This window comes from Monodon monoceros, unplaced genomic scaffold, assembly GCF_005190385.1.
Source record: "Monodon monoceros isolate NGI ecotype Baffin Bay Population unplaced genomic scaffold, NGI_Narwhal_1 Super_Scaffold_21, whole genome shotgun sequence".
NCBI classification, from domain to species: domain Eukaryota; kingdom Metazoa; phylum Chordata; class Mammalia; order Artiodactyla; family Monodontidae; genus Monodon; species Monodon monoceros.
Genome location: NW_021703778.1, coordinates 31,947,903 through 31,960,713, shown reverse-complemented (window position 1 = coordinate 31,960,713; position 12,811 = coordinate 31,947,903). Strand labels below are relative to the sequence as shown.

The following is a 12,811-nucleotide window of genomic DNA, read 5'->3' as shown; positions in this document are numbered from 1 at the left end:
GGCCTGAGCAAGTGGGAAAAACCAGCAAGTGAGAGGTCCCTGGGTGGGAGAGCAGAGTGGACCAGCCTTTCCTGATGGCTGAACACGTGATTCCTGGCGTCGCCCTAGCTGATGCTCTAACAGAGGCACGTGGAGGGAACACCCTCTCCCCCCACCCTGGAGCTCTGGTTCACGGAGGCCACAAGTGATCACTGTGGTCCTGACTGTCTGTGATGGGAATGTGGATGGGGGCCTCTGGAAGGGTCTCCTGCAGGGAACGGGCTGGAACAGCAGGACGGGCTCTTTCCCGTGCATTGGAGAAGCATGGTGGGCTGGCCCCTGGGAGCAGCAGCTGGGGGGCCACAGCTCTGCCAGGACTGGGTCTTGTGTCCACGGGCAGCCCTGCAGGGGAGACGCAGCTCAGTGGAAAGGACCGGATTGGAGGGTTCACATGCAAACCCCATGGTGTAGCAACCCTCTAAGGCTCACTTTCTGTTTGTGAGGCGCCAGGACAGTGCCTGTTCCCCGTGGGGCTGGGGGACAATGACACCCCCGGCTCCACCCAGCTGCTCCACGCGGGCTGTTTCCCTTCCCAGCCAGGATCCGTTGTGCTGGTGTCATTGTTAATACGCACTCCCGTATTAACCTGTCTGCATTTTGTGATAGGACCACGGTCCGTGTGCCTCTCTTCCACCTCGGCTCTCCTTGCCCTTCCTCCCGGACACGGGTTCAGCCCTCCCTGTGTCCCCTGCCACCCTCGGCCCTGCTTTAGAGCAAGGTGCCCACCCAGGTCATCACCCCAGCTAAGGAATAATGTCCCTAAAGTCAGGGCCTTGTCTTGCCGTTCTTGGACCGTGCCCTGGAACGTGGGTGCCCATTTGATAGACACCAGCACTTAGACTTGAAAGTGCGTTTGTGGTCACACGGGCAGTGTATGTACACTGTGATTGTTAGTTGCGTGTAAGAGTGAAAGTGCACACTTGCATTTCTGCTTCAACTGGTTCCCCTAAACTGACTCTGTCATTGCTACCACCTTGCACGACACAACTACTAACAGTAACAGGGCTGCTTTCCACCCACGTCCCCACCTGTCATCACTTACAAAAACACCCCCAGATCCTGCTGGGGTTTTGTAGAATAACCCGGATGGTTTCATTTGTTTTTCTTTCCCACTGAGATGTGCAAAGATGCTTTTGTGGTGTCTTTGTTAGCTGACTGTGGAGGAAAAAAATATGATTAAATTGTAAATATCCATGTGATAGAATTTAAACATTCTGGTTGATAGTATCAAGTCTGTTGCAGGAAAAAATAGAAAGACCAGAGGGAGATGCTCAGATATTATTTTAGACATTCGAAGGCTCATTCTATTGTCTATACCACATAATTCAGCATATCTTTAGTGAATATAGTGAATACCTGCAATTCAAAGTTAATCGGGAGAGGGTAAGATTTTATTTGCTCTTTAAAATTAAAGCTAAGCTTTTAATTCTTTGCCTTTAAAAAGCGCATGATGCCTAATGGAATCGGATGCGGTGTGTGCTACCTCCTTCCTTCCGTCAGAAGTCCACCAAGTCTCAGAGTCAGGGATTAGAGGCCCCATACCGAGTTCCAGCCCCCCATCAGCTCGCCCTCGTGCTGCAAACCCCCAGCACCCATCCCGCTAAGTGCTGCCTGGGGTGGGCACACCTGTCCTGCCTGGGGTCTCACCCAGTCCAGCGCCTGAGCTCTGAGGTCGCCTGCCACCGAGGCTCGCGCACAGCGAGCCTCCTGGAGCCTCTGCCCTCCCCAAACTAAGCTTCAAGGAAAAGGTGAAATACTGAGCGAAAACCCAGAGAAAATGTGGGAGTTCTTTTCATTCTTTTTTTTTTTTTTTTTTTATTCTGTGTTTTGCTCCCCTCGGAGAGTAAGCTGTATGACTTTGTTTTCAGAGGCATGGAGGGTTCTGCAGGATGTGCGAATCTAAGGCCAGGGCAGTAGGTATGTCACCTACTTCAGAGGGAACATCAGGTGTGGGTGTGAAATTCTACTCTACATCAGGTGTGGGTGTGAAATTCTACTCTTAGAGAGTACACATCAGGCCATCTTACCCCTCTGAAAAATGAGAACTAAGACAAGGACCCTACTGTACAGCCCAGGGAACTACTAGGTTCAATATCTTGTAATAACCTATAGTGGAAAAGCATCTGAAAAAGAATAGATCTATCTATGTGTATGTATAACTGAATCTCTTTGCTGTGCACCTGAAACATTGTAAATCAACTATACTTCAATTTTTTTTTTTTTTTTTTTCAGTACGCGGGCCTCTCACTGTTGTGGCCTCTCCCGTTGCGGAGCACAGGCTCCGGACGCGCAGGCTCAGCGGCCATGGCTCACGGGCACAGCCGCTCCGCGGCATGTGGGATCCTCCCGGACCGGGGCACGAACCCATGTCCCCCGCATCGGCAGGCGGACTCTCAACCACTGCGCCACCAGGGAAGCCCTATACTTCAATTTTTAAAAGAAGTTTCTTTCCAGGGTAATGAAAATGTGCTGGGATTGTATAGTGTTGATGGTTGCACAACGCTGTGAATATACTAAAAACCACTGAGTGAAAAACCACAAAAAAAGAGGGAATTCCCTGGTGGTCCAGTGGTTAGGACTCGGCGCTTTCACTGCTGGGGCCTGGGTTCAATCCCTGGTCAGGGAACTAAGATCCTGCAAGTCATGCGGCGTGACCAAAAAAAATAATAGAAAAGAACATAAAGAAAAATGAACGAGAACTACTGGTGGGGAGTTCGTGAATGAACACGTGCTATAAGAGACCCTTCTTTGCGTGGTTCTCTCCTAGGATGTGACCATTATTCATGCATCAGTATTGTAATCTCGTGTCATTTCTCGTCTCCAGGCACAACCTGGGGCCTGATGGCCGCTCTGAATGACCATGGGCAGCTCCGATGGGTACGCACAGCCAGTGTTTCAATCTGGGTAATTTCTATTGACCTATCTTACTGTTCACAGATTCTTTCCTCAGCTGTGTAAAGTCTACCGATCAGCCCCTCAAAGTCATTCTTTATCTCGATTATTGTTTTTTTTTTTATTGCTAGCATTTAAATTTGACTCTTTCTTATAGATTTTTTTCTCTCTGCAGAAATTAACCATCAAATTCTGCATGGTGTCTGCCTTTTCTATTAGAGTCTTCAACTTATTAATCAGTTATTTTATTTTATTTATTTATTTTTTTTTGCGGCACGCGGGCGTCTCACTGTTGTGGCCTCTCCAGTTGTGGAGCACAGGCTCCGGACGTGCAAGCTCAGCGGCCATGGCTCACAGGACCAGCCGCTCCACGGCATGTGGGATCTTTCCGAACCGAGGCACGAACCCACGTCCCCTGCATCGGCAGGCGGACCCTCAACTACTGCGCCACCAGCGAAGCCCCAGTTATTTTAAATCAGGTCTAATAGTTTCAACACCTGTGTCATATCTGCCTCGTTCTGTCATTTGTCCCATCTCTTGTCAATGTGCTGGTTTTCTCCTGTCTTTTCTTATGCCAAAAATGTTTTGTTGAGAGCCAGCCATCTTGAGTAGGGCAATAAAGACGAAGGTGTATCATTTTGATTCCTTTCCTTTTGCTGCATGGGGTTGGGATCAGTCTAGTCGGGACCTGATACTACGCTGGTTACCTTCAAAGGCCTCTAGTTATATCTTGTGTTTACGGTAGGGATGGTATTTCTCACCGTCTGCTGCATGCTTTGTGCTGCGCCTCACTTCGGCAAGGGTCTCTCTCCGTATCCTTGCCCCCTTTCTAGCAGATCGCTATTACTCGCAGCTTGTTAGCCTGGGTGTGGGAGGGGAGCACAGAAGGGTAAGGTTTCTATTATTCTGATTTAAGCTTCTATCTTAGGCAGGTGCTGTGTCCCTGGATCTGGGGGGAGGGAGTGACCTCCCCCAGCTGTACTTCTGGTCTCAGCACATATTCCTGCCCCTCCCCCAGGGAAAAAGATGTTTATTCCCTATTTCCTGCTCCCACTCCAAGCTTTACTGGGGAAAGGCCCAGTGCCCTAAGACCAACGGTGTGTGTTGCCCTGTCCCCTGCAGTCTCTTCCACAGTACAGATGGGAAAGGTACGTGAAGGACACTTTCTCAGAATTCTGTCCAGTCTTTTTTTTTTTTTTTGCGGTACGCGGGGCTCTCACTGTTGCGGAGCACAGGCTCCGGACGCGCAGGCTCACCGGCCATGGCTCACGGGCCCAGCCGCTCCGCGGCATCTTCCCGGACCGGGGCACGAACCCGTGTCCCCTGCATCGGCAGGCGGACTCTCAACCACTGCGCCACCAGGGAAGCCCTGGCCAGTCTTTTTGTGAGCACAGGTCGGGTCCCATGGAGAGGGGCCTGTAAGTGCTTGTGAATTTCCCTTATGTCTGTGGCCCCCAGGGTCCTGTATTCTTTCACTAGGCTACACCCTTCCTTTACCAATTTTAGCTGAATTCTTCTTAAGGGGGTCCAACTGAGTCTGCCCCATTAAGTTCATGTCCATCCCTCCTCAAAGGCACCTGTTTTTCCTTCGATTTGGGGCTAGCCAGTTGCCTGTGACTTCAGCTCTCGGACGGGTTAAAGGAAAGTTGTCAGAACTTCCCTGGTGGCGCAGTGGTTAAGAATCCACCTGCCAATTCAGGGGACACGGATTCGAGGCCTGGTCCAGGAAGATCCCACATGCTGCGGAGCAACTAAGCCCGTGCGCCACAACTACCGAGCCTGCACTCTAGAGCCCATGCATTACAACTACTGATACCCACATGCCACAACTACTGAAGCCCTCCCGCCTAGAGCCCACGCACCGCAACAAAGAGTAGACCCCGCTCACCGCAACTAGAGAAAAGCCCGCACGCAGCAACGAAAAGCCAACGCAGCCCAAACAAATAAATTTATTTAAGTAAAAAAGAGAGTTGTGAATCTGCAGTTTGTCTAGATTATTGTTGTTATACTGGTGGGACATTGCTCCTTCAGCTTTTTACATCCCAAACAGAAACCAGAGGTCCCCATTCTTTTTCGGAAAATAAGTACTGAACATTGGATGCTGCTTCAGTCACCCGTTGTCCAGGCTAGTTTGAAATAATGCCTATATGTTTCCAGGTTAACAGACACGAGAGAGTTTTTTCAAAGGGGGAAAAACGTTTGCAGGCTTATCTTGAAAAGCATTTGCTGTTCCAGACATTTGCCACCAGAGGGCGAGTCGCCGCATCACTCCCCCTCTCACCGGGTGAGGCCAGGTTTTCAACAGGGAAAAGTGACAGGCAGAAGCATGGGAAGTACCTGAGGCTCACAGAGCGCCTGTTCTCGAGGCCGCCCTAGGCTGTACAGCTACAGGTGGGGCTCCTGGGCCCTGCAGCCTCAACCCTGACCAGCGGGCCACAACTGTGCCCTCTGCATACAAGATGCCTTCCGACATCCAGGCTGAGAGGCTGCCAGGAGCCTGCTGCGTGGTCAGGCTCTAGCACCTTCAGGTGATTCCAGCCTTCGGCTTTGTGTATTGGGGTGCGGGGTCAAGGTGGGGAGCCCAGGAAGTCCGTTCCAGCCCAGCTACTGAGTGTAGGAATTCCCAGCAGCTCTTTGGTAGGGAGGCTGAGGGGGGCTGTACAGCTGTACTACTTGAGCTGGTTTATCTGAAACAAATAGACAAAAATCACAGTGGCTTCATGTGATAGAAGTTTGGTTCTCCTGCAAATAAAGTCTAAAACGGGTGTTCCTAATACAGGCAGGCCCCCTCCAAGTGGGGAGTCGGGAGCCCACTCCTGACGCCTTCCAGGGCCACCGCCATCAGAAACCACCTCGCCGGGAAGGGGTGCAGGGGAGAAGGGCCACCCACGCCTAACCACTTCGCCCAGGGCTTCCTCGCATGCCCCACGGGCGCAAGTCAGCACGTGTTCTTTCCTAACGCTAGGGTGGGGACTGGGAAATGTAGCCGGCCTGGGCAGATGCCCCCAAGGCCTCTGTCCCCTGGGAAGGTGGAGAGCCAGACCCCAAATCACCCACACTACACCCACAGAAACTGGCCCTAACAGATTATTATTCTAGAACAATGTTTCCCAGATTTGCTTGATTTTAAGACCCACGGAGGATGCTTATTTAAAATAGAGTTCTTGGGTCCGTTTCCCGGTTACTCTGGTTTGGCCATGTGCCTGGGGGCCTGGGGTGAGCACCTTTACCAAGCCCTGTCTACAGAGGGAGCCTCTACCCCCTGTCCCCACCCATGGGTGGGAAGCCAGACCACCCCCTCTCTGTTGTCGTGGTGACTCTTGGAACTATGGGACTAGCTCCTGGGTATGGCCCACGGGAGGCTGGTCCTGAGCTATCCTGCAGCTCTCCAGCCCTGGGAGGGGTGGCCTGTGTGTCAGAGCCACACAAAGGCAGGACTGAGCAAGCCAAGGCAGACCAAGCTGCCCCTGACCTCTCAAACCAGAGCACAGTGCCGCCCAGCCCCATCCAGATGAAAGGGAAAATCCCGAGCAAAGCTGTATTTCCCTTGTATGGGGGGGGGGGGTTGGGGAAGCAGGGGTGGAGGAAGAGGATTATTTGTGTCTCTTTAGCAACACTGGAGGGCAGCACTGAGTCAATGTTTCCGATTTCTTATGAGAAAATCAACTATTAATGGTATTCAACCTTAGATTTTATGTATTTATTGTTTATTGATTTGCCTTTCTGTTTTTGCCATGGCACCCCTACCATGAATATGGGGAAGTGACACCAGCCTCACGGCCAGCACCTGGGAGGTGGGGGCGGGGGAGGAGTGAGGAAGAGGTCAGGTAAACCTTGAGCAGGAGCAAGGCCCCCTGCATCCTGGAGTGGTGCCTGGGGGCTCACTGTCCCCAAAGATGGGGCTCTTGGTGCTAAAGGAAAACAGCGTGTGGGAGGCCCCACGTGCTCAATCAGGACAGTAGAGAGGCACTCCAGGGTCAAGGATAGGCCTGAAACAGGGAGGCGCCCACCCAGGAGCTGTCAGCTCCTAACCTACCTCCCCATCTAGAAGGGGGCCTGGCCACACCTCCCTCCTAAGCCGGTGGGACAGCAGAGGCGAGAGCCCCTGCTGGAGGCCCCAGAAGGGTCTGAGTGAAGACTCCCCAGGCCCTGCACCGGCACGTACCATCCCCAGCAGCACTCACAGAAGCACCCGATTCTCCCTCCACCAGCCACTGGCACGGAGGCAGGAAGCCAGGCTCCAGCAGCCAAGCTGCCGGCCTGGCCGAGCCCCAGGCTGTGCTGCTCTGCTGGGACCTGACCCTCAGGTGGGGCCTGCAGGGGTGCTTAGTGCAGCCCCCATGCGGCTGCTGCTCCGAGGGCAGAAATGGGGGGGGTAACCGTCTCCCCATTCTCTGCCTCTGACATCAACAACGTCACCAGGGAGCTGATCCCAGCAGGCCCGGAAGCTCCCGGCAGATCCCAGACAAACCTGTAAACACCCGCCTCGGCCTCAGCCTTTCTGAGGTGGTCCCGGCTTCCCCGGAGCAGGGGCGGTACTCTGACGAGTCCACCCCTCTGTGCAGTGAGGGGCCCATCTCTCCTCACCGCCTTGTCTACCTGCACGTTCCCTCCCCGGAAGGCTCACTGGGCCACCCCAGAAAGGTTTGCCAGACTCCTGCTTGTTCACCCTCAGGGCGCTATTACCGCCTGACGGCATGAGCTGTATGTCACCTGTTTATCCTGTCCCTGGTCCGGTCCAGGATGTGAGCTCTCTGTGGCAAGGGCGACGGGGTCCCTGGGTCCCACACCGACACAGAATTGCTGCATGAACTCCCGAAAGAGCAGATGGGCCGGCAGCCCTCGCTCCCCTCCTCTGGGAGGAGATGGGTGGGTCTGGACCCAAGCCCCCTCCCAGGTGACCTTGCTCCCTGTGCTGTCTGGCCTGGATCCTTCCTCAGAAATGGCAGAAGTAGTAATAGCTTTGTTTTGTCTGCTGCCCAAGGAGGGCACCTGCCTTTTGACCCATGTCGAGGCCAGGTCATGTCTCCAACTGCTCTTCAGGCTCCACAATAAAGAGGAATTTTAAAAAACTATTAGTGGTGGTTTTGAAACCTCTGGCCTTAACGCTCCTACTGGCATAGATGTCCTGTGTACACCCCCATTTGGTTTCCTTAATCACGGAGACACCTGGTCTCAGGGGCCCTTTCCTGTCCTCCCTGGGGGTCGCGGGGTCTTTGAGCCTCCCATCGCGCCTTGGGCCACCTGGCACGGGCCTCTCTCTTTTGCGTCCCAGCCGTGATCCCCCTGAAGGATTCGGAGCACAAGCTGCTGCCTCTGCACTTTGCGGTGGACGCCAGGGAAGGGCTGGGGGTGGCGGAAAGACGACAACGATAACTTATTGGGCCCGGCTGGCCCAATAAGACCCTACCCTGTGCCCCCTCCCCCAACGCCCTATGGGGCGGGCTGTCCCCGTGCTTCCCGGGAAGGGGCTGGGCGCCGTGCGCCCCTGCTCCTCGAGGACGGCCGCCGGCGGGCGGGGTGCGCGCGGGCGAGCTGCGGCGCGTCTCACTCTGTGTTCCTCTCTCTCTAGCCTGATCCTGTCGCTAGAAGCCAAGCTGAACCTTCTGCACAGCTACATGAATGTGACGTGAATCCGGATCCCCTCCGAGACCCGGGTGAGCCTGGAGCGCGCCAGGACGGACCGGCAGGCGCACTCGGCTCGGGGCGGGCAGGCGGGGTGCATCCTCCCCCACGGGGGCCGCCCCGCCCTAGGTCCTCGCCGCCCGCGGTCCCCGCCGCCCCGGCTCCGGCTGGAACGCGGGCCTGTGTGCGCGTGTGCCTACGAGTCTGGACGTAGGCGCGCGCTCCGGCTAGGGGAGTTTTTCTTCCCTTATTTTCTTGGGAAGGAGAGGAATAAACCCCGCCCACTCAGAAAACAAACCGTAGGCAAGTCACAACACAAAACTCTCTCTGCCGAGATCGGAACACGATGTGCTGCCACGGAGCGGAATTAATTATAAAAGTGTGTGTGGGTCCTTGGAAAAGGCAGGGAACCGAGGGTGTGACTCCTCGGCACCCCCTCCTTCTCTTCTCCTTCTCTCCCCTCCAGGAAGGGAGGGCTGTGAGAAAGGGGCTGGTGCCCCACTTGGCCCCCTCCCCCGGGGAGGACCCATGCTGGCCCTGCCTCCAGATGCTAAGAGGGATTCGTTCTAAGTATCGGACTGGTTTTTTTGTGATCTCAGTAGTAAAGTCCCAGGAAAAGGGATTTGTTTAAAAAAAAACCAAACTTACAAATAATTGGTCCTCCCCAGACGTCAGTTTATTTAACCATAAACTGGGGCTCGTAACGAATATTTTTTTAAGTGACACGAGGAAAGCAAGGAGGGCAGTGCCCGGCACACAGTCAGTACCCAGGACAAGCTGGCACTGCTCAGGGTGCTTTCGTACTTCAGCCTTTACGTGTATTTAATCTTCACAGGGCTCCCTGAGGCAGGTCCCGATACCCTATGTTACTGATGGCTCCAGAGTCCAGCTGCGTGGCAAATGTCATAACTTGGCTGTGGGTGTTCTTTTCTAGCCTCCACGAGGGCTCCGAAGGCAACAACTCTAGCTCGAGAATCAGGAGACTCTCAGGCTGGGCCACAGCTGGGGCCGGGGACCGTGAGGCCGGAGGCCACACTGCGGGAGCAGGGTCTGCCTCCATCTGCCGCGTGGGGACAGCTCTAACCTCCTCCCTTCCCTGCCCTCCCTCTCCCTCGCTGGCCCCTCTGGCGCAGCCGGAGTCCCCGACGGCCTCGGCGGGGGAGGACGTGCAGTCCCTAACCGACTCGCTGGACTCGGACCGCGACTCGCTGTGCAGCAACTCCAACAGCAAGAACGGCAAGGACAAAGCGAAGGAGAAGCAGCGCAAGGACAAGGACAAGACCCGCGCGGACTCCGTGGGCATCCAGCTGAAGAAGAACATGGGCGGCCTGGTGCACGGCCCGATGAGCCACTCCAAGTCAGCCAACGGCAATCACGGCGACGCGCCCGAGCGCGGCAAGGAGAAGGCCAAGGCGCGCGCAAGGGCAGCGAGGAGGAGTCGGGAGCCTCGGCCAGCACGTCGCCTTCGGAGAAGACCACGCCGTCGCCCACGGGCAAGGCAGCAGGCGCGTCGCCAGCCGACAAGGGCGGCGGGCCCCGCGGCGATGCCCGGAAGTACAGCACGGACGTGAAGCTGAGCCTCCACATCCTGCGCGCCGCCATGCAGGGCGAGCGCAAGTTCATCTGAGCCGGCCTGCTGCTCACCAGCCACCGGCACTAGTTCCACGAGGAGATGATCGGCTACTACCTGACCAGCGCGCAGGAGCGCTTCAGCGCCGAGCAGCGGCGCCGCGACGCCCCTGCCGCCTCCACGGCCAAGGGGCCGCCGCGCAGGCCTGAGGCCGAGGGCGGGCGGAGCCCCGAGCGCGCCTCGCCGGGCCCTCACGCAGCTGGTGCTCAAGCTCAAGGAGCGCCCGAACCCCGGTCGGCGGAGGGGTCACGGGCGGCGCCGCGCGGCGCGGCCTCCACGGGCCCCGGCGGCGGCGGCGGCGGCAGCGGCGCGCAGGCGCCAGCGGACCGGTCCCCGGGGGCAGCCCCCCGGCGCCGGGGCGCCAGAGCGTTATCCACGTGGAGGCGGTGAGGCGCGCGGGACAAGGCGTGCTGCGGCCTTGGGCGTGCTGCGGCCGTGCGCCTTGTACCCGCGGCAGAGCCGCGAGCTGTCGTCGCTGAGCTACAGCCCGGCGCGCGCCGCCGCCCTGCGCACGGTCAACACGGTCGAGTTGATGGCGCCCGCCTCCCAGGGGCCTTGCCCGGCGCGGCGGGGGCGGCAAGCTCTGCCGAGCGCAAGTCGCAGACCTACGCCAACGGCTTCGGCTCGGCGCGCGACGGCCTGGAGTTCGCCGACACGCCGGCCGCGCGCTCGAACGGTGTGGGCGGTCCGGACGGCCCCGCCAGCGAGAGAAGTGCGCGTTCTACGGGCGCGCCGAGACCGAGCACTACTGCTCGTACTGCTGCCGCGAGGAGCGGCGGCGGCGGCGCTAGGCGCCCGCGGCCCCGCCCTGAGCGCGCGCCGCGGCCCCGCTGGCCGGGCTGTCCTCTCAGTGCTGTAGCTGTCTCCTCCGCTCCCTGGTCCACCGGGAAGCCGGCGATCCTCAGTACGTGCTGTGTACGTGTTTGGTCAGATGTTCCTAATGGTGCCTGAACCTACACTGACGCCACTCAGGTAGTAGAGCGATAGGAAACAGCCATGCTGTTGGAAGTGGGTGTGCTAGCTAGCACCTGCCTCGTACCTATGGAAACTGAAGTGCCATTGCAAGAGTATTTTTGTTCCTCAATAAGAGAAGTAAAGAAATTTGCACCCCTTTGTTTTTAGAAGGGAGTGTTTTACATGCCTCTTTTGGGGGGGTGGCGGGGGCTTTTTTCTCTAACCCGGCGACTGACCTCTTACATGTAGCGGTCACCTGCGTGCGATCGGTGCCACCCAGGGTTTCAAAGCGAACGCGCGGCCCCGGGACCGCGGTGGCGGCTCTGCCTCGGGCTCCCTCCCACCTGTGCCCCTCCCGGGCCCCTGGAGGACAGGACTCTTGGCCGCCCGCTGGCGCCCGGGTGGTCTCTGTGGCCCTTTAGAAATACGCGGCTCCACCTCATAAGCACAACCTCCTCCCACAGCCCCCGGCTCGAGCGATATTCACACTGCCCTCAAAGCCGCGGGCGTCTGTAGGATGGGCACCGGACAGCCTACCCCGCAGGGCGCGGTGAGATGTAGCGATCGCTCCCGGTGCCGGGCAGCCCAGGCGACAGGAGCTTTCCAAAGACACCTTGGGCCGCAAAGGCAAGGTTCCCAACTCACTATTTGGAGTTGCCCATATATGAGAAAAGAGGACACCCTGCACACATTTCCCCTTCAAAGACACTTCCGCAGTGAACCGTGGCCGGAGGGCACCGTAGGAGGCGATCATCGAAGCCCCAAGAGAGAGGCGAGAACTTGACCCTGCGGTCACTGTGTAATCCCCCACTAGGCCTCCCTGAAACCCGGCCTGCGCCTCTTTCCAGAGGGAAGGGGCTGAGGGCCCCCGGGAAGGAAGCCCACCCCTACCCCGCCCCCCACCCGCATCTGTCTGGGATCAGCCAGGTGGAGGGGCGCCGCTCCCATCGGGGTCCCCTCCGCAGGGTGGGGGTAACCCTGACTGTGGCTGCAGAACACAATAGGAGAAGCCCCATCACGTCCCTATTGTATTGCCTCCTTACATTTCTTAAGAAAAAAAAAAATGTCCTTAGTTACTCTGTTCTGAGTAGCAGTATGCAGCGTCTTCCTTCCAAGATTACCTCTGGAGAACACCGCTCTTGGCCAAGGGCACTGAGGCGCTAAACCTGCCTCACTAAGGGAAGATCTTGTTTCCGAGAAATACAGATACGATGGGTAAAATCCTCACTAGCAAAAGAATCGTTTAAAACCTGTGAGAGCCTTAGAATTGCCTCTAATCCAAGAAAGAGAGGAGAAGGCGCCTCGCTTCGCTGTGGCTGTATCTTCAGAAAACACAGGAGGTAGACCGTGTCTTCACTGGAGCCAGCTTCTTCTCCAGAAAGAATCCTTCCCCCTGACATAAAGAGCAGCAAAAACGGAAAACACACACACACACACACACACACACACACAAACAACAACAAAAACAAACAAAAAAAGCGAGGGGATTTTTTGTTTTACTTGTTTGAAGAATTATAATAAACTAATTTGAGTATCTCCTGTGAGTAATTCCTTTTTGTTTTTAGTAATTTATTCAAGTAAGTTATTTCAGTAATTTATTCAAGCTTTACATAAGTGGTTCCTTAAAATAATTACATAAGATCTTAAATTTTTTCAAAAGTTTTACTTTTC

General features: G+C 56.2%; 1 protein-coding gene across 1 annotated transcript; it reads left to right on the top strand.

The window, feature by feature from the left end:
• The first annotated feature begins 7,628 nt into the window (after positions 1 to 7,628).
• Positions 7,629 to 10,977, top strand: OTUD7A (OTU deubiquitinase 7A). Its single transcript, XM_029237062.1, is given in 11 exon segments — positions 7,629 to 7,635; positions 8,207 to 8,265; positions 8,267 to 8,307; positions 8,489 to 8,587; positions 9,674 to 9,966; positions 9,969 to 10,377; positions 10,379 to 10,490; positions 10,492 to 10,570; positions 10,573 to 10,728; positions 10,731 to 10,883; positions 10,886 to 10,977. Coding segments are annotated over 11 exon segments (1,500 nt in total).
• Positions 10,978 to 12,811: the final 1,834 nt, after the last annotated feature.